The sequence below is a fragment of the Macrotis lagotis genome, chromosome 1 (assembly GCF_037893015.1).
Source record: "Macrotis lagotis isolate mMagLag1 chromosome 1, bilby.v1.9.chrom.fasta, whole genome shotgun sequence".
Lineage (NCBI taxonomy): Eukaryota > Metazoa > Chordata > Mammalia > Peramelemorphia > Peramelidae > Macrotis > Macrotis lagotis.
Window position 1 is genome coordinate 244,923,976 of NC_133658.1, and position 27,260 is coordinate 244,951,235.

Genomic DNA, 27,260 nt, shown 5'->3' on the forward strand with positions numbered 1-27,260 from the left:
TAAAACTTTAAAAACAAATAATGGTACTCTAGCTTACTGGTTTGTTATGAGAAAGCACTCCAACAGCAGGGTCCCAGGGCCTTTTTAGCAGAAGAGACAAGGCTTCAGCTCCTGCTGCACCAGTCTTTGTGGTAGAGGACATCAACATCCGGTCAATCAAGGTTGGTATCTAAAAGAAAAAAACAAAATGAAATGTTAATTTTAGTTAAATAGGAGGACTCTCACCAGCTAAAAAGAAGCTGAAACTCTGCTGTCTAAAACAAATCTTAGCTTCTTAGGCATTTTAATGTCATATTGTCTGCTACTAGGACTTCCTTAAGAACATAATATATAGACCACCAGCTACAGAATGTGACTGATATAAAATGCTGTTACTCCAATGATAAAATATACATATTATGGTTTCAACAGTATCTTATTTTAGTAAAAGTTCAAACTGTAGTCTAATTTCTATATAAATTTAGGCTCCAATCATGCTCATTTCTGCATAAAATGACTCGAATAAAGAAGGGGACTGTAATAATTTCCATGCCACCCAGGAAGCTCAATAATTTATTTACATAGTAGACTGGACATTTTCAAAGGTAGAATTTTTAGAGAAATAAGATTTTGAAAATACTGAAGAAACTGGAGAACAGAAAATAAAAAAGTATCTTGACAGGGTCAAAAAAAAAGGCTCAAGAAAAATGATCAGAAACTGTGCACCTAGAAAAGACTAATTCATAGAAGTCAGAGAAATGATGCCACTTAGGATTTCAAGGAAATAACTGGAGAACAATTTAATTGAAGTTTAAAAAGCAAGTCGTCTTAAAAATAAAAAAGGATCTCACTTTCTCAGTGACCAGAAAAGTTAAAAGAATGATTTTTAACTGGACTGGTAGCAAAAATCCAAGCAAAATGAAACTGGAAATAACTCACAAAAGAAGCTCAACTGATGCATTAAAGCTGACTCAAACTGTTTAAATGAAAAGCCACAACATATAAGCACAATTAACATTGAAATTTAGAGTCCAAAGACGTAGTTCTAGTGCTTGGTACAGACATTCTAGCCATGGGAATATGAATAAGTCAGAACCTCTCAGAAACTGATTTATTAGAGTTCTTTATCTATAAAATAAGAGACAGTAAGGTGGAATGGAAAAGACAATAGACAAAGAATCAGGAAAAGCTGGATTCAAATCCTGCCTCTTCTTAAATCTATGACCCCAAATAAGTCATTTAACTTCTCTGTGCCTCAGGTTATCTAAAAAGAGAGAGAGGGAGAAGAGAACCTGGGACTTTATAGCCTCTAAGACCTATTCCAGGTCTACATCTAAGATGCTATGAAAAGAATGACTACAAATAATATTTGCTTCACCAGACGGTGAAGAAAATCCTTTTTAAAAAAATAACACTTAGGGGGAGCTAGGTGGCAAAGTGGATAGTACACCGACTCTGGAATCAGAAGGACCCAAGTTCAAAACCAGCCTCAGACTCTTAATAATTCCCTAGCTGTGTGACGACCTTGAGCAAGTCACTTAACCCTACCTTGCAAAAACAAACAAACAAAAAAAACCCTTAAAACATAAGATAAAAATATGTTTCTATTTAAGCAATCCAACTCTATATACACAGTGGTACAGTGGACAGCATCAGAAGTCAAAAGGACCTGAGTTAAAGGTGGCCTCAGCCCCTTGACCATTTACTAGCTAGCTGTGTGACCTTGGGCAAATCATTTAACCCTGACTGCCTCACAAGGCCATCTCCAGTCAATTTAATCCATATCTGGCCACTGGACAAATGGCTTTGGAGGAGAAAGAGATTGGAGACAGCACAACAGCCCTCATTCAAATTCAATTCATGCTTGTCATAGCATCACCTCCCCTGATGTCATGATCTTCAAGAATGAGCAATAAACATCATCATCAACTTTTATAGTTTTTACCATGAGATTTTTTTCACATTGTATGAATTTTGCTCCCTAATGGGTAAAGTATGTATTATACTGAAGAAAACAAAAAGGATACAAGAAGAGCAAAGATCAAAAGACTATAAACCCACAAATATTTTAATGAAGCATCCTGAGTAGTTTAATATGCATATTAGCTAACAAATAAAGAGGGTAGGGAGGTGGCATAGTAGATAAGAATGCCAGGCCTGGAGTCAGGAGGACCTCAAACATTAGCTGAGCCAGTGACTTAATCTTATTTGCCTCAGTTTCCTCATCAGTCAAATGAGCTGGAGAAAAAAAAATGACAAACCCTTTATTTGGCACAAAAATCCAATATGCTTTCAGGAAGACTTGGATACAACAGAAATGACTGAACAACACTACCATTTAACAAGATTCAACCTAAATTCAAGTATTCTCCCTGTGATTTTGAGAAATGTCAGGCAGAAAAGATGGATGTAAATTTGGGCTTTCTCAGACCCAAAAATGAGCTCCCTTCTTTTCTTTGCTCAGACTTTAGCAAATCATATGACAAGGCTTCTTCCTTTTGGTCAAAAGAATTTATTGGTTTAATCTCCCCAAAAGTTAAACATGAAGAGCATAAGGATTGTTCTAGTTACCTCTGATAAACTAGAAAAATGATTAGTGTCTTCCTCATAGCTCTTGATATTTTTCACACTCAGAGGCCTTATTTTTCTGATATGTCCAAATTTAATCCATTTTGAAAACCTGGGGGGGGGGGGGGCGGCGGCTAAGTGGCGCAGTGGATAAAGCACCGGCCTTGGAGTCAGGAGTACCTGGGTTCAAATCCAGTCTTACAACACTTAATAATTACCTAGCTGTGTGGCCTTGAGCAAGCTACTTAACCCCATTTGCCTTGCAAAAACCTTTAAAAAAAAAAAAAAAAAAAACCTAGGATTTCTCCAAGAGCAAATAGTATGCAACTGTCCTTGTATGGTACAGTTTACAATAATGACACTAACAGAGGACTTTAAAGCTTTCTTAAAAATGTTATATGCATTATCTTATGGGACCACTTACTTTTTGCTTAGATTATCACAAAAGTCTCCTAACTGGTCTCCCTGACTCAGTTTCTTTACACTTCGGTATATCCTCAGTATATCCTGGTGTCAAAATTATTTTCCTTAAGTATAGATCTGATCATGTTGCTCCCCAACTCAATCAGTAACTCCCTATTGTCTCTAAAATCAAATAGGAACTCTTCTGCTTAGTTTCACAATCTGGTACCACTTTCCCTACTATCTCTGGGTTTTTGCACTGCTAATCTCAGATGTTTAAAAGCATTCCATCTCCATTTCTACTTCACAAAATTCCTATCTTCTTTCAAACCTTTCCTGACTCCCTCAATTGTCAGTGCCCTCCTGATAAAACTATTTATTTAACTATTTAACAGTTACTTGTATGTATTCACTTTTATATATGTCCCTGTTGTCTCCCCTGATAGAATGAAAGTTCTTTGTGAGTAAGGATTGCTTCATTCAATGTATTTCTATCCCTAGCACCCAAGCACTGTATCAGGTGCATTGTAGGACTTGAAAAACTACCTGCTGATTGAGTGAGCTTCAGTGTCCTCATCTATGACTCTCAAAACAACCTTGTGAGGAAGATGGTGGCCACCCAAAGATGAGGATCAGAAAGATTAAGAGAACTGATCATGGTCACAAAGAAACTAAATGTCAAGGTAGCAACATGAAGCCAGGTCTTCTTAACTCCACATTCACAAATTTTTCCAGTATTCCATGCTGCCTCTCAATCAAATTTCCTTAGTTTGTTAGTTCATATGGTCAAAAGATAAAGTGTTTCTCTTGCTTTTGAAAAGACTTTTATTGCTGTGTTGCCATATGAAAAAATGCTCTAAATCATTAATTATTAGAGAAATGCAAATTAAAGCTTCCCTGAGGTACCACCTCACACCTCTCCAATTGGCCAGTATGACCAGGAAGGATAATGATCATTGTTGGAAGGGATGTGGGAAATCTGAGACACTATTACACTGTTGGTGGAGCTGTGAACTCATCCAACCCTTCTGGAGAGCTATTTGGAACTATGCCCAAAGGGCAACAAAAATGTACATACCCTTTGACCCAGCAATACCACTACTGAGTCTATACCCTGAAGAGATGAGGGAAAAGGGTAAAAAATATTACTTGTACAAAAATATTTATAGCAGCCCTGTTTGTAGTGGCAAAGAATTGGAAATCAAGTAAATATCCTTCAATTGGGGAATGGCTTAGCAAACTGTGGTATATGTATGTCATGGAACACTATTGTTCTATTAGAAACCAGGAGGGATGGGATTTCAGGGAAACCTGGAGAGATTTGCATGAACTGATGCTGAGTGAGATGAGCAGAACCAGAAAAACACTGTATACCCTAACAGCAACATGGGAGTGATGTTCAAGCTTGAAGGACTTGCTCATTCCATCAGTGCAGCAATCGGGAACAATTATAGGCTGTCTGCAAAGGAGAGTGCCATCGGTATCCAGATAAGGAGGTGTGGAGTTTGAACAAAGTACAAGGACTATTCCCTTTAATTTAGAAAAAAAAAAACAGATAGCTTATTGTCTGATCTTGTTACCTCTTAGACTTCTCTTTAAGGATATGATTTCTCTTTCATCACACCCAATTTGGATCAAGGTACAACATGGAAACAAAGTAAAGACTGACAGAATGCATTCTGTGGGGGGGGGGAGCAAGATTGGGGGAAAAATGTAAAACTCAAATAATACCTTTAATAAAAAATAAATTTAAATTTAAAAAAAAGACTTGATTTTTGGAGGTCTCCTACCTTTTAAAGAAACATTATAAAGACAATAAACTCTTAATAAAAAAATTAATATTGATTTAATTGAAGCTGAGTGGTTTCACAGACCACAACATTGATTTAAATATGACTTCTATTTTAAATTTGACTATCTGAAGAAAACACCTTGTTTTCTTCTTCTCTAGTCTGTACAGTTCCCTGCACATCAGAGGAATGATAAAAGACTCATATCGTTTTAGATACAATCTTGACCATTCCCTTTCCAAACTCTGAAAGACAAGGAAGAACTCTAAGTGAATAACTGTTAATAAGTAACATTTACCACCAAACTGCATTGGGGCAAAGCTGCGCTTGGAGGTCAGTGGCTATAGAGCAGGGCACCTGACCAGAAAAGATGTTTACTGAAACAGCTAACGAGAAATCTATCCCACCCCATCTGATTTCCACATGACCTCTGCCTGGGAACTGACATCTAAATAAAGGAAGAAGATAGTGTTTCATTCTTTGGATATGCAACACCCGCAACAATTTCTGCCACACAGAAACTTAATAAATACTCGTTGATTGATGACCGATAGGATCATATATACCAAGCTGTAAAGGCCTTCAGAAGCCATCTAGATAAACACATTCATTTTTACTGAAGAATAACTGAGACCTAAAGTTAAATGATTTGCCCAAGGTTACCTAGGCTGCAACAGAAATAGGATTTGAACTGTGAGGTCTTGACTCCAAAGTCAGATACTTTAATTTTAAGAAATCACTTATGAATGTCCATCAATTGGGGAATGGGTGAACAAACTGTGGTATATGCACATTAAGGAACACTACTGTTCTATTAGAAACCAGGAGCAATGGGAATTCAGAGAAGTCTGGAAGGATTTGCATGAATTGATGCTGAGTGAGATGAGCAGAACCAGAAGAACATTGTCTACCCTAACAGCACCATGGGGGTGATGATCAACCTTAATGGACTTGCTCATTCCATCAATGCAACAATCAGCCACAATTTGGGGGTATATGCAATGGAGAATACCATCTGTATCCAGAGAAAGAATCATAGAGTTTGGACAAAGACCAAAGACTATTACCTTAAATTAAAAAAAAAAAAGTAATCTTATGTAATTTTGCTATCTCTTATTTTTTTCCTTAAGGATATGATTTCTCTCTCAACACATTCAACTTAGATCCATGTATAGCATGGAAGCAATGTAAAGACTAACAGACTGAGAGGAGGAAAGCGAGATAAGGAGGGAAACTGTAAAATTCAAAAATAAATAAATTTTTTTAAAAAAATCACTTATCCAGGGTAGCTAGATGGTGCAATGGATGGAACTCTGGCCCTGGAGTCAGGAGGACCTGAGTTCAAATCCAATCTCAGACAATTATTAATTGCCTAGTTGTGTGACCTTGGGCAAGTCACCTAGCTCCATTGCCTTAAATTAAAAAAAAGAAGAAATCACTTATCCAGCACCAAACAAAAACAAAATTAAAAACAAGAGAGAAAAGGCCTCTAATTAGTCAAAACTGATATCATCCATAACTTCAAGGTCAAATGAATTATTCATAGTAAAGCTCTTCAGATAATTCTAATACTCTTTGGTTATCTGATTTCCCAAACCATAAAAATTAGAATCAACAACTTAAGAGGACTGAGCAGGGTAACTAACACTAAAGGATAAGTTGATAGCTGATGGACTAACAGTGAAAGAAACAGGAAAAAAAAAGCAAAAGACATAAAAACTCAAGACTCGCTACACAGTCTGGCACCAAATAATGAAAGCACAAAAATATTTCCAACTGTTGACAATCTCCTGGTATCACAGCACACAACAGTGTCTGAGATTAGCCACTGAGAGCTTCATTGTTCCAAAAGGTTAAATGGTTATTCAAGGTCTTAAGAATTTTTCCATGCCTTTTTCCTACTTTTTCCCTACATTGAAGTCATAAACAAAATGGTATATTCATTGTTCCCAAGAGTCCCTCAATTCCTCCAGTACTAGACCATTCTCACAGCCTAGGAAAACCCGTTAATCCCACACAGTCCACTACCTCTACCTCAAAATGCTACTATCCTTTAATGATGATGATGTTGTCTGTCCTTCATTCTCAAAGAAGACCTAACACTAGGGAAGTGATACCATGAGGAGTATGTGACCTGGATTTGAGTGAGGGGGTGCTGTGCTAAGTCACCAGGCTTACTTTCTCTTCCAGAGTCATCTGGGTCCAGTGGCCAGTCGAATGGAGATGGTCCTAGATTTGAGGCAATCAGAGTACTTAACTCTGATTTGCCCGAAGTCATACAACTAATAAGTTTCAAGCATCTGAGGTCACATTTGAACTCAGGTCCTTCTGATTCCAGAACTGGTGCTCTATCCTCTGTACCACCTCTAACTGGACCTATTTTTTAAGGTCCAATTCAATTGCTACCACCTTCTTAGGAGACATAACCTGATCACCATATTAAAAAGTCTTCAACCTCCTCTTCTAATTCCTTCGCCACCAGGTACTTGTACTCCTCATCAGAAATTGCCTAGTATTGAGGTTATCTGTAAACATGTGTCTATAAGATTAAAACTCCCTGAAGGGGGCGGCTGTAGTGGATAAAACACCAGCTTTGGAGTCAGGAGTACCTGGGTTCAAATCTGGTCTCAGACACTTAATAATTACCTAGCTGTGTGGCCTTGGGCAAGCCACTTAACCCCATTTGCCTTGCAAAAACCTAAAAACACAACTCCCTGAAGGACAAACCAAGTCTTTTTTCTAAATCCTGGGGGACTAGCACAACCCCCACACACACAGTAAGAACTTGGAGTGTGCTAAATGAATATAATATATGCAATCAAGAAAAGTACTGGGTAGAATTTAATTATTTACTTTTCAAAGAATGCAAGAAGCATGAAATTGAAGATTTACAGTTTCACACAGAATCTTATTTTTTTGTGTTCTACAGTGTATAGAATTTTTTGGTGATTTAAGTTTATGATTTTTTAAAAAGAAAACACTGGTTTTACAGCCAGTATTACTGATAAAGGTCTCAGTGGTAAATTATATTCTTATAAATTTGACTCAGTTCTCTGTATAAGTCATTTCCCAGTTGATAAATGGTCAAAGGATAGGAAACAGGCAGTTTCTAGAAAAAGAAATTAAAGCTATCTATAATCACATAAAAATGCTCTAATTCAGGGCTGTTCAACCTTACTTTTAAAAGTTTTTATTGGAACACTAGACTGTATATTTTGATTAACCATTTAATGAGAATGCTACATTAGCTCAGCTTTGTTTACCAAAGCTTTTAGTAAACCCTCAGGGGGTGGCATAAAATTACACTGTGGGCCTGGCCAACAGGCAGCCCACAGGCCACATTTTGGACAGCCCTGCTCTAATTTATTATTATGGATTAGAGAAATCAAAATTAAAACAATTCTGAGTTACCATCTCACATCTATCAGATTGGCTAGTATGACAGAAAAGGGAAATAGTAAATGTTGGAGTGGTTATGGGAAAACTGGGATGTGGGAAAATAACTAATGCACTGTTCCATAGAATTATAAACTGATTCATTTCTGAGAGCAATTTGGATCTATATCCAAAAAGTTACAAAACTGTACATACTTTTTGATCCAGCAATATCACTACTACTTCTGTATCCCAAAGAGATTATAAAAAAGAGAAAAAGACCCACAAGTACAAAATATATTCCTAACAGTTCCTTTTATGTGGTGGAGAAAAACTGGAAATGAAGGAGATGTCCACGAATCAGGAAAAGGCTGAACAACTTGTGGTATGTGAATGTAATAGTTCTATAAATAAGCTCTAAAGTTCTATAAGAAATCATGAGCAGGGGGGCAGCTAGGTGGTGCAGTGGATAGAGCACCGGCCCTGGAGTCAGAAGTACCTGAGTTCAAATCCGGCCTCAGACACTTAATAATTACCTAGCTGTGTAGCCTTGGGCAAGCCACTTAACCCCATTGCCTTGCAAAAACTTAAAAAAAAAAAAATCATGAGCAGGCAGATTTCAGAAAAACCTGAAAAAACTTACATGAACTGATGCTGAGTAAAGTAAGAAGAAAAAAGAGAACACTGTACACAACAGTAACATTGATGATCAAATATGACACTCTGTTCCTCTCAGTAATCAGTGATCAAAGACAATTCTAAAAGATTTGTGGTGAAAAATGTACTTACATCCAGGGAAAGAACCATGTAGCGTGAATGAATATCAAAGCATACTATTTTTTTTTATTTTGTTTTTAAGGTTTTTGCAAGGCAATGGGTTAAGTGGCTTGCCCAAGGCCACACAGCTAGATAATTATTAAGTGTCTGAGGCCGGATTTGAACTCAGGTACTTCTGACTCCAGGGTCGGTGCTCTATCCACAGCAACATCTAGCTGCCCCTAGCATACTATTTTCAATTTTTAAAAATGGTTTTTCCTTTTTGTTTTGATTCTTCTTTCATAGCAAGACTAATATAAAAATGTGATTAACATGATTGTGCATATATAACCTATATCAGATTTTTTGCTGTCTTGGGGAGGGAGGGAGGGAGGGAGGGAGGGAGGGAGGGAGGGAGAGAGAGAGAGAGAGAGAGGGAGGGAGAGAGAGAGAGAGAGAGAGAGAGAGAGAGAGAGAGAATTTTTTTTTTTGTTTTTGTAAGGCAATGGGGTTAAGTGACTTGCTCAAGGTCACACAGCTAAATAAGATTAAGTGTCTGAGGCTGAATATGAACTCAGGTCCTCCTGATTCCAGGGCTGGTGCTCTATCCACTGCACTACCTAGCTGCCCCCTTGGAAAGAAAATTTAACAAAAATGAAGGATGAAAACTATCTCTATATGTAATTGGAAAAACTTTTTTAAAAACCTAAAAGAAAGCAAGCATTGAGGAAAAAAGTTAAAATAATTAGTAAACTATTTTAAAAGGCAGGGGAGTAATTTTGAAACAAGAGAACTACAGATGAAATGAACCTCCCTCCTTTTGGTAGAGGTAGAAGATTGTTTCAAACACTGTCAAATTCATTCCCTTTGTTTTGTTATTTTTCACTTGTAAGGGAGGTCTTAACAAAATGTGGTATATGTATATGATGGAACACTATTGTTCTATTAGAAACCAGGAGGGATGGGAATTTAGGGAAGTCTGGAAGGATTTGCATGAACTGATGCTGAGCGAGATGAGCAGAACCAGAAGAACATTGTACACCCTAACAACAACATGGGGGTGATGATCAACTTTGATGGACTTGCTCATTCCATCAGTGCAACAATCAGGTACACATTTGGGGTATCTGAAATGGAGAATACCATCTGTATCCAGAGAAAGAATTGTGGAGTTTTAACAAAGACCAAAGATTATTACCTTTAATTTAAAAAAAAACAAAGCCATTACCTTATTATGTAATTTTGCTATCTCTTACAACTTTATGTTTCTTCCTTAAGGATATGTTTTCTCTCTCATAACATCCAACCATGGAAACAATGTAAAGACTAACAAACTGCCTTCTGTGGGGGGGGTGGAGGGAGGGAAGGAAGATTAGGGGAAAAACTATAAAAATTCAAAATAAATAAAATGCTTCTTTTTAAAAAAAAAGAAAAATAACTTTTTAAAACTTCAAAATTTTTAAAATTTATAGAATTCGGGGCAGAAATGCATTTTAGAAAATTCCATTTTTTTTTCAAAAGGGGAATCCTTTAAAAAAAAGGTGAAAATCACTTATAAAGATTAGCTTTCCCTGATAAAGCAGGCTATTATTGTATTTTTTTTATTATGCTCATACACTGTAATCTAAGATCCAAAAGTGCTATTTAACAATATTTGCCTGCCTGGTATTTCTCCCTGGTAAATATTTCATCTCCTCTGACATAATATAATTTTCACCACAATTCACCTTACTTTGGAGAGGACAAGTCTCAGTTTTTTAAAGCTGAAAAACACATGACAGTTTTCAACACCTACAATCTCCTGCTAGAGGCAGAAATGATAGAAAACATTTAAGTGAAAAGGAAACAGGAAATAAGAGGCACATAATAAAGGGATGGCTTCCCCCCCCAACTTCTTTTTACAAAGGACAGAAATCCTCTATTTTCTGATGCTCTCTCTCTATAACCATTTAAGTAGAACAAAGGGGCAGAGACCATCCCTAAACTCTTTCATGCACAGACCAGTGATTCTGCTTCTAGCAGTGAAGCAAACATTAGTGGTATTCTTACCTTCCCTTTCAATGTCTGCAATGCATCAAGGTATGCTGCTAACATAGGTAGGCTCAGGGTTTCCACCAACGTTGTATGCAACCACTGGACAAGTTTAATGTCCCAACTCACACTTGCTAATGCCTGTCGAACTCTTCTTGCACACTTATCCACAGCAATTCGTCGCAGCACAGGCTCATTGCAAGCCTAGAAGATAACAGCATAGGTTACAGATGGGAACCATCACATTTTATCAACTTTATATGTTATGAATGGGGATATCACACATGACTCACCCTACAAGAGATAAGAAATGCAATAAAAAGTTCTGAGAATCAAGAAGTAATAACGAGGAGTAAACTTTTTTCAAATTCCACCTTAAGTACTGTCAATAGTGATTGAAAGATGTTACAGTATACAGGATTCAGTCTATCAAACTTACCCCTTCATTGGCTAGCCGGGCCAGTCGGTCAGACTGCAAGGCTTTGAGAATCTTATTGAACAGCTTGTTCTGGGCAATTGTCCAACCAGTCCTGGAGAATAAATTACAGAAAATTACAATTAGATATCTATAGCTTCTCTATACCCTTTAACAATGACTTGTAACCCTTGTTTTCCCTATAAGATTGCATAATTAGAAAGCACTTATTAAGCACCTACTATGTATAAGTACTATTCTGGTTATTAGGGATATGAATACAACACAAAAAAGTTCTTACCCTCAAGAAATTTACAATCTATTGAGGGAATATAAGATATAAAAGAGAAATATATTCACTATAATCTGAAGAGAAAAGAGACTAAACCAACAAGGGAATCAAGAAAGGATTACCATAGGATAGGAGAAGCTGATTCTTGAAGGAAGCTAGGTATTTCAAATGGTGAGGTGAGTAGGGAGATCATTCCAGGCAAGGAGGACAGCCTATGTAAAGGTACAAGTACAAGAATTGCAATGTTGTCCATGGAGAACAGTAAATAAGTTTGTTTAGCTGAAATACAAACTATAACAAGGATAGTAATACGAAATAAGTCTGAAAAGATAAGTGGGAGGCAAACTATGGTAAGCTTTAAAGGCTAAACAGAGTTAGTATTTTATTCCATATGTAATAAGGAGCCAGAGGAGTGACATGGTCAATCTTATGCTTCAGAAATATAGATTTGGCAGCTGTGTGGACATATTTGAAGAAAAAAACAAGATAGGAAGAACAACTGAGAGACTACTGAAATAGCAAATGCACAGGTGATTAGGGTCTGAAACAAAATAGTGATCAAGAAAGGGGGGGGGGGGAGCTAGGTGGCACAATGGATAGATAGAGTACCAGCTCTGGAGTTAAGAGGACTTGTGTTCAAATCAGGCCTCAGACACTTAATAATTGCCAAACTGTATGACCTTGAGCAAGTCACTTAACCCCATTGCCTTAAATAAATTAAAAAAAAAAACAAAAAGAAGGAAAAAGGAGGATAAATTCATAGAGAATAAAGTAAGACTTTGCAACTAATTGGATAGGGTGGGAAGCTAAGGGAGAAGGTTGAAGAAAATAAGGAATAGATTGTTCTTTTCTTTTGGTAGTTTTTTCAAGGCAACGGGGTTAAGTGGCTTGCCCAAGGCCACACAGCTAGGTATAAGTGTCTGAAGCCGGATTTGAACTCAGGTACTCCTGACTCCAGGGCTGGTGCTCTATCCACTGCGCCAAGATCACTCTTGACACTGAACTAAAAACTTAGAAGGATGGTGCTGCTCTTGAGAAAAAAAGGAAATTTAAAAGAAAAGGTATGTTTAGATGCTTTAGAAAGATAATAGGTCTATTTGGATCTGTTGAGTTTTTAACCCCAATGGAATATCCAAGTGGAAGCATCCAGCAGGTCGTTGTGAAACTGAATCTCAAAAGATATATGAGACATGTAACTTTGGAAGTTCTCTATCTAGAAATGAAAGCTGAATCTAAGGAAACTGAAGAGATCATCAAGAAAGAGAATATAAGGGATAAGAATGTCTAAGACAAAGCCTTAGGATACACACATACAATCAGGATAAAGGGGGGAGAAGTCAAGCATGATAATTCAGTTAAAAAGAACTGGGGGAACTAAAAAAAAAAAAAGCAATATCATAAAAGCCTAGGAAGAGGAGATAGCCTATAGTGTCATATTGCAATATTCCAAAAAGATAAAAGCATGAAGACTGAAAATAGGCCATCAGATTTAGCAATTAAGAAATCAGAAAAAATTAGTTTCAGTGAAGTAGTGAGGTCAGAAGTCAGCTTTCAAAGGATTGAAACATAAGAGTAAAGGAAAAAGAAGCAATGAATGTAGAGTTTTCTTCTATGAAAGGCAGAAGAAATATAAAATGATAGCCTAAGGGTTTTTAAAAACTAAAAGAGGAGATCAGCATATTGATAGGCAGCAAGAAAAAAGCTAGTAGTTGAGGAAAAATTAAAGATAACAGAAACGAAGAGGATGAGTTAAGAATAAGAACTGATAAGGGAAAAAAAACAAAAAAAAAGAAACAAGAGGAAAATAGATTGAGGGCACAAGTGGAAGAGAAGAAACCTGTATTTTTTAAGGTTTGCAAAGCACTTTCCTCATTTACAGCCTAGTGAAGTAGATAATAAAGGGATGATAATCCCATTTTATGGAAGAAGAAACAAGACAGAGATTAGGGATTCATCCAAGGTCAAACAGAGATTATCAAGAGTTGATTATGATCCTATACCAATTTCTCATTACATACCACAACATAAATCAAGATAAAAGTCAGAAATTCCATTTTGGTTTACACTTATTCTCTTCATTATGCCATTAGTGAAAGAGTATTTATAGTTCTTAATCTAATTAGATAAAATATATTAGTGTTTCCCCCACTAAAATTTAAGTTTCTTAATTTCATGGAATGAAGGGGGGGAATTCATTAAGCTCCCAATACATGCTAAACACTCAATTCAATCACAGATCTTTTGTCTCCAAGTCCAACAACTAAAAACTTCTAATTATTTAGGAACTAATCTAAAAAATAAGAACAAGAGATATTATTCAAGAGATAAATGATCAAATATTCGAGCAATTCTTTTTTTTTGGCAATGGGATTAAGTGGCTTGCCCAAGGAAACACAGTTAAGTAATTATTAAGTGTCTGAGGCCAGATTTGAACTTGAGGTACTTCTGACTCCAGGGCCGGTGCTCTATCCACTGCACCAGCAGTTCTCAAGGAAGAAAAACAAGCTATCTACAATCATAAAAAAAATGGGGGCAGCTAGATAGTGACAGTGGATAGAATACTAGCCCTGGAGTCAGGAGACCCTCAAGTTCAAATCCAGTCTCATATACTTAATACTAACCATGAGACCTTAGGCAAATGGAAAAAAAAATGATTTAAATTACAGATAAGGGAAATAAAACAACTCAGGTTCTATCCTATAGTCATCAGATAGACAAAGACAACAAAAGAGAAAATGATAACTATTAGAAGAGATGTTGGAGAACCAGAACACTAATATATTACTGGTGGATCTGTGAACTGGATGCGTCATTCTGGAAAGGTATTTGCTTTCTTTCTTTCTTTTGTATTCAAGTATACTTTTTTTATTTTTATCAGTATTTGTGATTTTTTTACCTTTTGATGACTACTCATTTAAGGTTTTTAAAAAACAAAACATGAAATTGATTTTCAATAGGGCTCTGGCAAAACCTGAAAACTATGAAGCCTGGTAACATGTAAAGAAATTGGTGTTAGTTCATTGCTCTGGTAATTAATTCTGTAACTTCAAATATCAAATTACCTAGGACACTGAGAAGTAAAGTGATCTGCCCAGAGTCATATGGTCAGTAAGCTAATAATGTATCAGAGGCAAGAGCTTAAACAGAGGAAAGACTTGGAGAGGTCTTCTGTCTAAAGTTATAATTATGCCATTTTATTTTTCTTGAGATACCACTTCACATTTTTGAGTTTGGTCAGACTTCCTTTCAAAGATAAGAGAAGTAAAATCTTATATTTCTTTAAGGTAGTACAAAATATTGTTTTCAACTTATCTTACCATTTATTATATGACAGGATGTTTTCCTTATCTGCTTTTCTTGTTACTATATTTATTCTGAAACCCAAATTGGTAACGGATGGAAATGGTACAGACACTGGAGAAGAAAAAACTCAACTACCTAGAAATTACTATCATATTCTGATGACAGCTGAGATCACATTAAAAGCCACAATGTTGACATGCCAAAAATCAAGAAAAGATTTTAAGCTGTTGCTGGATGCATGCCAAACTGGTTCCAAGAACTAAGATAACTGTTCGATGTTTTGTGTCAGCTCTATGGGAGGTCTAAAAAATTAAATTGGAACAAGAAAAATATGATCTAACCCAAGGATCAAGATAAACAGTGCCTGAAAGATATAATTAAAGAAATTTTAAAAGAGGAGACAGAATTTTAACTATAAGTCTGTAAGGTAGTTAAGCCCCACTGGGCTTTGCTAATGGTGACTGTGGTGAACTGAACTGGTTCCCCTCCCAAATGTTCCCCACTGGTTCAATTTTAAACAGGAAAATAATGTCTCTTCTTGATTTCTCAGACCAGACGCCAAGACTAGGAACTCATCTTCCCTCAAGCTCTGAGTAAGCCCAGATGAGACATTGCAGAGGGCAGGGAGAGTATTCACTGTTTATGCTGACCTCTGCCCTATGCCTATTCCCACACTCTCAGTACCAAGAAAGTCTTAAATTAGTGAGAATGATAATGTATCTTTTGGTATCCCACACAGCCATCTATTTTATGTGAAAATACATAAAAGATTTGAAATCCTAAAAAATACAGCCACTCTCATAATTCTTCCTAGGGAAATTTTTAAATACCTTTGTGAAAGAAAAACAAAACAAAAAACACACAGAAAAAAAAATACCCCTACTGAACCTGATGAACTTTATAAAAGTTGAATCTTACGTAGCTCTTTCCCTTAATCCTAATTCCTCATGCCAAAATTTACTAATCTGTAAATATGTTTAACAAAATATGTATGTAAAATGCTAACCTGAATATTCCCTACTGAGGGGAGGGTGGGTGGGAAGGAAGGGTGGAGGGAAATTTTGTAACTTGGAAATATGCATATACAAATGGATGAAAATTTAAAAAATAAACTTAATAAAATTAAAAAACACTTCTGCTTGAACATTAACAAAATTATAAGTCTCCTGGAATCTATTAAATTATCTTGCTTTCAAAAGGTGGGGGAGGGAGACGGGGAGCAATCTAGAATTCAACCAACTCAATATGAGATGTCTCTATTTTATTAAGTCTTATAACTATCCAGATATACTCATATCTAGAACATATGCTTCTGACACATATACCCAATTCTTAAGGAATTTCAAAATTAAAATGAGATATAAAATCTTATGAAACAATGACTAACATATATTCTGACTTTGTTACTATGACTTACATTTAGGCAAATATAGAAGTTTAGTAAACCTATTAAAGTGTCAAATGATTATTTATTAATCTATCTTGCTTTTTTGCAGTTTCCATGTCTGTGATGAATTATAACTAAATTATAACTAAAGGCAACTACTAGCACAATGGATAGAGCACTGGGCCTAGACTAAAGAAGACTCAAGTTCAAGTCCAGTCTCAGATACTTACTGGCTTTGTAACTCAAATGGTCATTTAAATATGCTCTACCTCACATCCCACAACTATAAACATGGATAAAAATAACACCTACCTCACAGGATTGCTGTGAAGATTAAATGAGATAACTGGAGAGTTCTTAGGTAGCAAAATGTCTGGTACTTAGAAGGTACTTAATAAATGCTTATTCCCTATTCCCTTATGTGTAGTTAAAACCGCAATAACTGTATCTCATCATGCAAATGGGTAAAAACATCACTTGTACAAAAATATTCATAGCCCTGTTTGTAGTAGCCAAAGATTGGAAATCGAGTGAATGTCCATCAATTGGAGAATAGCTGAACAAATTGTGGCATATGTGTCTTATGGAACACTATTGTTCTATTAGAAACCAAGAGGGATGGGATTTCAGAGAAGCCTAAAAAGACTTGCATGAACTGAGGCTGAGCAAGATGAGCAGAACCAGAAGAACACTGTACAGCAACATGGTGGTGATGATCAACCTTAATGGATTTGCTCATTTCATAAATACAATAATCAGGAACAATTTTAGAGTATCTGCGACAGATAATACCATCTGTATCCAGAGAAAGAATTATGGAGTTTAAACAAAGACCAAAGTCTATTACCTTCAATTTTTTTTTAAAAAGTATCTTAAGTTCTATATAATTTTGCTATCTTTAATATTTTATTTTCTCCTCAAGGATATGATTTCTCTCTCAATACATTCAATTTCTATCAATGTCTAAAATGGCAATAATGTAAAGATTATCATACAGCCTTCTGTGGGAGATTGGAGGAGGGATGGGAGGGTGGGGGGAAAATCGTAAAATTCAAAACCTTACAAAAAGCTACTCTTGTATATATAATTGGAAAACAAATAAAATAATAATTTAAAAACTGTATCTCAGTGCAATTCTAACACTGAAATGCCACTGAGAGGGTTCTATTAACAAATCAGGTTAATATACATTACCCTTGAATAAGCTCCATAGATATAAAACTGATCTCACCAAGCAAAAACCCTAAAAAATTTTAGCTGAAGAACAGCAAAGTGTGAGGATAGATAATCACTAAAGAATGTTCCTTGTAAAATGGAACCTTTTCTCTTATATTTAGGATGAATTATATAAACATTTCATTGAAGGACTGAGATAGTCTATGACAAGATAGTTTGTTCACAGTAATTACTGAATAAGTACAATAAAGCACTGTTGGAGGAACCGTGAATTGGTCCAACCATTCTGGTTAGCAATTTGGAACTATGACCAAAAGGTCACTACCGTATGCCTAACCTATGTTTTTTTTTTGGGGGGGGGGGGGCGTTGCAAGGCAATGGGGTTAAGTAATTTGCCCCAGGCCACAGCTAGGTCATTATTAAGTGTCTGAGGCCGGATTTGAACTCAGGTCCTCCTGACTCCAGGGCCGGTGCTCTATCCACTGTGCCACCTAGCTGCCCCATGTGCCTAACCTATGAACCAGTGACACCACTACTAGGCCTAATAAATCAAGGAAAAGGACTCACAAGGTCAAAAATATTTAAAGCAGTTATTTTTGTAGAGGTAAAGAACTGAAACTAAGAAGGTACTCATCAATTGGGGAATGGTTGAACAAATTATGCTATGTGAAATGTAATGGGCTATAAGAAGAGATGAAGGCAGGTGCAATTAGATGGTGCAGTGGATATAGAGCACCAACCCTGAAGTCAAGAGGACCTGAGTTCAAATATTCTCAGACATTTAATACTTGCTTAGTTGTGTGGCCTTAGGCAAGTCACTTAACCCCATTGTCTTGCAAACCCCCTCCACCCCAAAAAAAGAGATGAAGGCAATGGTTTCAGAAAAATCTGATTTATATGACTGATGCAAAAAGACGTAAGCACAATCAGAACAATTTATACAATAACTCCCCTGCAAAAACAAACAGCTTTAAAAGATTTAAAAGTTGACTGAGACAATAGCCAATCAAGCCTGCAAAGGACTTATACTGAAACATGCTTCCCTCTTCCTGACAGAGATGAGATAGACTCAAGTTGCAAAAAGAGACACATATTTTAGTATATACCACTGGATGAATTTGTTTTGCTTGACAGCTTATTTATTACAAGTGTTCTTTAGAAGGAACATTTTTAAGTATTTGAGTTCTTTCCTATTTCAATATCTGTATTTCCAAACCTTTTTTCCTCTATATTTAGGGATAAAGGAATAGTGAGAAGTTAAGCAACAGTGATTTCCCCCCCCCAAAAAAAGAAGTAGTTCATTGAATTATCTTTTAAATGCACAAAATATTAGTTCAAAAGGAAGTGCAAACACCCTCAGGGAAGAAGGAATAACAAACTGATGTGCTAGGGGGGGAAAAACTTCAAATAAAAGAGATGAATTTATACTCAAGCAATTTTCCTACATGTCTTACACTAGTGTTCAAAAAAGTTAACTTCACAAAAATAAAACGGGAGAAAGATAATGTCAACAGTTTATTGAAAAAGATCTATATGTTTTTATTAGACAACAAGCTCAATAGAGTTCATAATGTGCCATGGGAAACTCATATAATCTAATGTGTAACATTAGACTGCAATGAAAGGCAAAATGTCCAGAACCAAGAAGGCAAAAGTACCACTGTATCCTGACTCAGTCAGACTATATGTAGAATACTTTCTAATTTGGGGCACCATATTTTAAGAAAAGCTTTGATAAGCTGGTGAGCATTCAAAAACATTAGGAAGTGTCTTAGTATTTTATGGTTGTTAAAGCTTCACACCACATAAAAATCAGATGAAAGAACTGAGAATGTTTAGTCTGGAGAAAACAAGATTTGGGAGCCAGGGAAGGGAAGAAGATAATCACATATTAGTTCAACTAATATTTATTAAGTATCTACTATATGCCAGTAACTGTTTGAGGCAACAAGAATATAAAGACCAAAACAAAACAAAACAGTGCCTCAAGAAGTTTATATTCTACTGAGAAAAACAAGAATATATACTACATTCATATATTTCATGGGTATATTTAGCTATGCATATGTGCATGCTAATATATTGTAAATATACACATATTTAAAAGTATTTTTGAATTCTTACACGCACATAGAATACACATACATACTCACACACATACACAAAATTAATTACTAAATAAAATACTAAATTTCAAAAAGTACGAGCTACTAGAAGGACAAAGAAGAGTCTCATTTAGGATGCCATCCAGGCTGGATTTCATAAGAAGTGATGAATTATGAAAGGGGAAAATTAAGAAGAAGGTACTCTAAGTATGGGAAACAAACAGCCTAATAATACAGAGGCTAGAGACAGAATGTCACACATTGGGAATAGCAAGTAGACAAGTTTGGTTGGAATAGAGAATTTGTGAAGGGAAGTAACATGTAATACATTTGGAAAAGGAAGCTGAAATCAGACCGAGAAGTCCTTTAAATGCCAAAACAGGAATTTGTAGTTGATCCTGGAGGCTTTGGAAGAAAGAAAACCCCTTTGGAGATTTTCAAACAAAAACTAGATAACCACTAGTCAGATAATGCTGGAGAGAATGTTCCTGTTCATTTATGGTTGGACCAGGTAATCTGTAAGGTTCCTTCCCACTTTGAGATTCTGAAAAAAGTATACAACTGCTCCGGATTCCTTTCATTTGTTCACCCCCTAGATTTCTAAATGACAAACTCTTAAGCCTATATACTTATATAAAAATCTGATGTTTTATTATTCTACAATCTGTATATCTTCTCAACATTTATCTGAAATAGTATATTTATCTTAAAAGCAGTTTATATTTATATAATCTCTACCTCCTGAGGAGTATTTTAAATACATTTATCTCATTTGATCCTCATAACTCAGGTAAAATGAACAATTATCCCCATTTTATAGATGAAGCAGTTGAGATTCAGAAGTGTGAAATCATATAGTATTTTATGGTTGTTAAAGCTTCACATACATTTGATCTTCACACCTTGTGAGGTAAACACTAATTCTATTTTTACAGTTGAGAAAACTGAGTTCTCAAAGAAACAAAATTACTTTTCTGAGGTCATACAGTTGATGGAAAAACTTAGGGCATCCAAATTTTTGATTCCAAGTACTCTCTGCCATATCATATCCCTAGGACAGTGTCTGCCTAACTCAACCTGAATTACATGATAACCATGTGTGTAAATAAGCTTTCAACTTATGTTTTAGAACACAAGGTTGAGACGATAATAAAAATGAATACTAATTCAGAAACTGTGACTATTATCCCACTGGATTCAGTGTTTCTAAGGAGGCCTACCTGTTGACATGCTCCTCCCAGTCCTCAGGTGGGGGTGGAGCATCAGCATCAGTCCGAGCAAAGATGACATGGCGTTCACACTCATTCATCACACTTCGTGCCTTCTGGTTGTCATAAAGTGGCACTGGGGTAGAAGTGACAGTCTCCACATCGATAGGGATGTCTGCCTCACTATAAATAAACAGTATAATCAAACCACAACCATTTTGCTTAATGTACAGCTGTCTATATATCCTTTTTATATAGTCAATTCTCAATTACCCAAATGCACATTATTCACATAAAATTTCTTATTCAGGAGATTTTCATTACACAAGCTGCTCTGATAATATGTGCACATGGACAATAGATTAATTTTAATACTGTCCAAAACAAAACAATTAGGAAGGTAAACCTACTATATGTCACAAATATTCAAGTATAAATATGAACATTTTAACTTCTAGTTTTTTAATGAGTAATAAGTGCTCCCTTTCAGGGACATGAATAGCAGATAAATAAATATTTAGGAGCTCCTTTAATCCCAGGAAATTCCCTTTGATAGGAGCAATGTCTTATCCCACTCTCCCTGTCCCCCAAAGCAAGTTAGTTTAGTTTTTCCTAAAAAGATAATGAAACATTCCTTGAAACTTTGTTTCAAAGGACAAAGAATTCTGATTTTAGAAATTGTTTCCACAATGCCTGAATATAAAGCAATCATGGGGAGTTGGAGGAGCCCTCAGATGCCTGGCTGGGGAAGCCACTGAAAAGGTCTAATGAGTGCCTCATTTTGATGCAACAACCTAACCTAAATTGTCCTTAGCCAGAGTTCGGCCTAGGCCAGGACATGGCCCCATCTCAAACTTCATTAAACTAAATATAAGTAAAATCAGCTAGGAGCTAATTAATTATGCCAGAAGCAATGGTGTCATAAAAGAAGAGTAGGACTCTAGAAAAGCAAAGTCAAACAGAATCTGTAATGTATATACAGCATTGCTAAGGAAAAAAAAAGATAACACACCTTGAAAATATGAGCATTCTGGTTACTAAAAATTTATTTTCTATGGTGAGTAGTAATCCTGGCTCTACAAGCTTCAAGATTATCCAGGTTCCTCAGCTATGGTTCCTTCATTTTTTTCCCCAGTACCTAAACACTAAGAAGGGTTAGGGATAGGGGTGGAGTGGGAATGTGGGGGGGGGGGGGGGGGCAGGTTGCCCTTGGACAGTTAGGACAATTATGCAAGCCCCAGAAGGAGTATAGCCACCATAATAAATTGTAAATTGACATTCTGATGCCTTAAACAGTACTTAGTTAAACACCCAGGTCTGATCTCCCCGCAACAACGATTAATAAAATTGATTTCCTGAACATGAAAAGCTGAGCACCAGACACTGAACCTGTGACAAGACACCTGAATAAACAGTCAACCAGCTGATTTCCCTCCCTAATCTGTTCCTCTACAACCCTCTACTGCTAACCTTCATTTTCAAACTATCTAATGATTTTGCTCTCCTTTGGAATTTTCCCTTCAATCCCAAAATCAAGTATCGATCTTATTTTCTACACTATATTTGTTTTGAATGGATCCTGATAAAAACATATCTATTTTATGTAGGAATTTAGATATAAATCCTACACTAAGGCCAAGGGGGTCCAAGTCTTTCTAATACCTAGCACAAACTCAGGATATATTCATTTTGTACTGTTAGCAATGGTGGATTATAGTCAGTTAATTCTTCATAATGATTTAGAGTAGTTATTGACGTGCTACTAGAACTAAAGTACAAAAAGCAATTTAATCAACTCAATCCTATAAAAAATTCCATTACCAGCCAATTGCTAGTCATCAATTAATTCTGATAAAGTCAATGAGAAAACTGGTATTTACAGGCTGAACTATTCTAGAGAACCATGGCATATATTCAGTCAGAGCACATCTGAATTCCAACTTCAGATTTACTTCTCTAATGGTTGTTTGAAAGATTTATTTTCAGCAATTTCATGAAAGAAATTGGCCATATAACCAGAAATTTCTTTAAGTCCTAATGAGCTATAGTAGAATCAAAGATTTAGTGGTCAAAGGAACCTAAGAGAATATCTGGTCCAACCCTGATATTTGATATCTGAGGCCCAGAGAAGTTAAGTAACTTGCTCAATGTCAAACTTATAATAAACGACAGGGTGGGGAGTTAAAACCAGACTCTGATTCCAAATCCAAAACTCTTTATTTGTTCTCAGGTGTTAAATAATTCACTTAAAATTCTCCCACAGTTATATGTACCAAAATATTCATAGTGCATTTTTGTGGCAGCAAAAAAAACAAAAAAACAAACAAGGTACATAGAGAGTGTCCACTAATTGAGAAATGGCTGCATGAATTACGGTACTTGAATATAATGGATTATTAATAGCACCAGAACCAACAAAAAGGAGAAAGATGGTAAGACTTCTGTGAACTGATGCAGAGTAAATTAAGCAGAACCAGGAAAAGAATATACACAACGATAACTATAATGTAAATAAAAAGAACACTAAAAGGAAGCCAAATGCTGAGAAATTGCAATGACCAATCTTGGTCCCAGAGAACAGATGATGAAACACACCTCCCTCCTTTTGGTAGAGAGTTGGGGACTACAGGTGCAGAACGTCAGATGTGGCCACTGTGTCGGTTGGTTTTTGCTTAACTATTTTTCTTTATTACAAGTGAGGCTCAATGGAGGTGGGGGTATATCCAGTAATGACTGTGATGTAAAAACAAAAGGCATCAATAAAACTTATTTTTTTAAAGACAAAATTCTAAATATAAAAATCTCAGGCAGGCTGAATCAGCCAGGCCACATTTTGTCATATGCTGGACATCCAGGCCTTAATCTGATGTTAAGACATCATAGAAAATTGTCTCAAATCCCTGAATCTCCCAAGCCAGTCTCCTCCAGTATCCCCAGCAACACCCTCCCCATACCCCTTATCCAACAACCATGGTACCTGCTGGTGGGGCACTCTCAGCACCCTAATGGAAGAGGATCACAAACTCACATGGTACTGTCCTGGTGACGCCTGGGGGTGACAAAGAGCATGCGGGTTGGGCGGGCACTGCTGGCATCTGGGTGAGCACTCCATGGCTTGGCATAGCTATGATCCAAAAACACCAAGTCCAGCTCCCGTTCATGTACTGAAAGCTGGAAAAGCAGAGAGGTGCCCATGCGCCGGGCTGAAGTCTGGAAGTCTCGCTCACCACCCCGGTGTGACATCTCTATAGAAGCAACACTGTGGCTCAGAGTCTGGGAGTCAGCATGCCGTCAGTCTACAGCAAGAAGAGATCAAATTGCAATGGGGATAGGCCAAAATTCAATTCCAGTATTTTGAACTTTTGATTCAAATAGTCTTGTCCTTTTCCCAGAAAAATGCTAGTCCCTATATTCTATTTTCCACAATCGAGTACTTATTTCCTTTCTTGGGCTGTTTTCTAATTAGGTCTATACCTTGAAAAGAGACAAAATTATACAGCAGAAAGATAACTGAACTTTTAAGGACTCAAAGGGCCTATGTTCCACTTTGCCATTTACCCCCTATTGTAGCCTGGGGCAGGCCACTTTCTACCCTGAGGTAACTGTGCATAGAACTTTAAGGTTGCAAAGTGCTTTACAAACAGCTCGTTTTTGTCCTCCCAAGAACCCAGGGAGGGAGGGACTGTTAGCAACCTCATTCTGGAGGAGGAAGGTGAGGGAAACGAAGGCCAACAATTCAGGGGAAAAAATAAAACAACACTCCATAAAGCAGTTTGCAAGATGTAAATCACCTCCGTGCGTCAGCTATTATTGCAGAGATGATAAAGAACTCTTAAGGGTGGATAAAAGGCCAGCGCTTCTCTTTTTTCTCAGCACGTCTCACCTCCTCCACCCTCCTCAACCGGCCAGGGGCCTAACAATGCCAACCCACCCCTTCCTCTTTCCAGGATCTTCAGAGGAATTCTAGAGTACTCTCCCGCGGGGAGACTCCTCTAAAGCCTTGTCTTCAGACAGGAGGCCTCAGGGTATCACTGCTCAGAGAGCAGCGAGGAGGAAACACAGGCAAAATCTGGACAAGTGACTTGCCCAAGGTCACTGGGCAAGTGGGGGGGAAGGGGAGGCGGAGGATTAAAATCAAATTAGACCACCTCCTCAGCTCAGTGACCCTTAGCAATTCACTTCACCTGTCTGGGCTCAGTCTGCTGAACTGTAAAAAAAAAAATGAATAAATAAAAATAAATTAGGGGCTCGGACTAACGACCTCAACCCAAGGAGCAGCGATGACACTTGAACCCAGGCCAGGGGGCTCTCTTTACGAGACCCCCCCACCCTCCAAAGGCATCGGGTTCCAACCTCGTGCTGCTCCCGCGTCCTTCCCTAACTCCGCTCCCCGCCTCTCTCCTTCCTCGGATCTTCTCCCCCTCCCCTCCCCGCGCCCCCGCCCCCGCCGCCGGGCGCGCCCCCGCCCCCGCCGCCCCTCCCCCACGGGCACGCTTCCGCTCGCCCCTCCCCCGCCCCCGCTCCCTTCCGCCCCGCCTCGCCTCCCCTCCCCCACCTTCCTCAGCGCCGCCTCCCCGGCCCCTCCGCCACCCGGCGCAGGCCGCCGCCCAGAGCCAGGGCCCCGTTCCCCCGAGGATACCTCCCAGAGGCGCTACCCGGGCCGGTCCCCGGCGCCCCCCAGGCCCCGGGGCCCGGCCCCCAGCGTCGTCCCCGCCCCCTCGACGCTTCCGAGGCCTAGGCCCGGACTCTCACCCGAAGGCGCGCCGGGGCCCAGCGGCACAACGCCCGGGCCCCGTCGCCGTACGCATGCGCTCCACCGCCCTTGCCTGCCTCCGGAGTAAGCAACAAAACTCGGAACTGGATACGGCCCAAGAAGCGGGGACCGTGCGGCCACGTAGAAAACCCGGAGAGCCGCTGCTCGTGCTTTCGGAGCGGAGCTGCGCGGGTCCCGAAAACCTAGGGCGAGGAAGAAGCGCGTTTATACCAGACGAAAAGAAGGCGCGGTGTGCAGGGACGGGGGGGAGCAACGCGCAGCAGACGCCCAAATAAAAGCGAATGTAACAGTCCTGAAAATCAAGCGGGAGCTGGGAGAAGCGAAGACCCCCTCCGTGGCGGGGGTTCCGCAGATACGACGCGCTGCGTGCATTTGGGGACATTTTCTGTGAATTCCATGTTTTTCCTCTTTAAAAAATATTTGTAGGTTGGAATGGCTCTCTGGCAGGGTAAGAGGGCTGGGTGCTGGGGACAACGATGCTGTGTCAAAGAAGACAGCAATAAAAACTTTTCAGGTAGAAGATTTACGACTCAGAGGTTGTTTTGTGTTTGTTTCTGTGTTTTGTTTGATTCTGGCCAGATGTGAGTAAGGAGGATGTTCTGTTCCCAATGCAGCTGCAGCAGAGCTCACATTTACGGAGAACTTGAAGGTGGAAAAGTGCTTTTTACAAACAGCTCGTTTCTGTCCTCCCAAGAACCCGGGGAGGGAGGGACTGTTAGCAACCTCATTCTGGAGGAGGGAGGCGAGGGAAACGGAGGCCAAGGGTCTGAGCTCACATTTAAAGTCGGATCTTCTTCCAGGTCCAGTCCTTTGGGTGCAAATCAATCAAGCATTTATTTATTAAATACCCGCTATGTGCAAAGAGGCTGCAGAATGTTGGAGAGATTGGAGCCAGGATGTTGAGATCAAGTTCTGTTTCTGATTCGCATTAAGGGTGTAAGCCGTGGGAAAGTCATTCCTCGTTGTCCTAGAAAGTGATGTCATTTTTTGGTTAAAAAGGAGTTTCCTCATCTAGGGATTCTCTATTATTAAGTGGTCCTTATGGCCAAGCCCAGTGCTAAGCCAAGAGGATGCAAATACAAAAGTGAAGACAGTCCCTGCCCTGAAGGAGTTGGCATTCTCATAGATGGCAAGACACAATATTGATTTGATTATAATCCATATCACCATACACAAAAAAAAAAATCAAAGGAGCATGAATTAAGGACCAGCTAGGTGCCCAACACTGGAGAGACAAAGATAAAAGTGGAACTGAACTTGCACTTAGGAAGCTTACAATTTGACCAAAGAAGACATGTACTAATAGATACTAGATGACTGACAGGTTGAGAGGAAGAACAGTATTACCAGCAGAGGAAATCTGTCAATCATCAAGCATTTATTAAACACCTACTATTTGACAGGTACTTTGCTAGACACCTAGCCACCCTCCAGGTCATTTTTTACAGTAGAAAACACTGAGATAAATGAGAGTAATTGACTAACCCAGGGTCACGTAGCTAGTAAGTGTCTGAAGCCAGATTTGAACTCAGGAAGAGAAGTCTTCTTGATTCCAGGACTTGTTACTCTACTGCAAACTAGCTGTCCTAATAACATCAGTAAAATGTTGATATTAAAAGGATAGATATGGGGGCAACTAGGTGGAGTCAAGAGTACCTGAGTTCAAATCTGGACTCAGACATTTAATAATTATCTAGCT

The 27,260-nt window shown here is 38.1% G+C and overlaps 1 protein-coding gene across 13 annotated transcripts in view; it reads right to left on the reverse strand.

Moving 5' to 3' along the window:
• The window catches only part of LOC141504764 (KAT8 regulatory NSL complex subunit 3), a 160,515-nt gene extending 134,884 nt beyond the window's left edge, over window positions 1-25,631 (reverse strand). For 4 of the 13 annotated variants that reach the window (XM_074210027.1, XM_074210022.1, XM_074210017.1 and 1 more), the window contains exons 1-7: window positions 25,540-25,631; window positions 23,816-24,083; window positions 20,800-20,970; window positions 11,731-11,820; window positions 11,341-11,431; window positions 10,920-11,105; window positions 38-169 (exon numbers count right to left, since the gene is read on the reverse strand). In XM_074210027.1, the coding sequence (XP_074066128.1) occupies window positions 38-169; window positions 10,920-11,105; window positions 11,341-11,431; window positions 11,731-11,820; window positions 20,800-20,970; window positions 23,816-24,030 (885 nt within the window). In that variant the 5' untranslated portion in view covers window positions 24,031-24,083; window positions 25,540-25,631. The other 9 variants (XM_074210026.1, XM_074210024.1, XM_074210025.1 and 6 more) reach the window with 6 other exon arrangements.
• Between the last annotated feature and the right edge of the window lie 1,629 nt (window positions 25,632-27,260).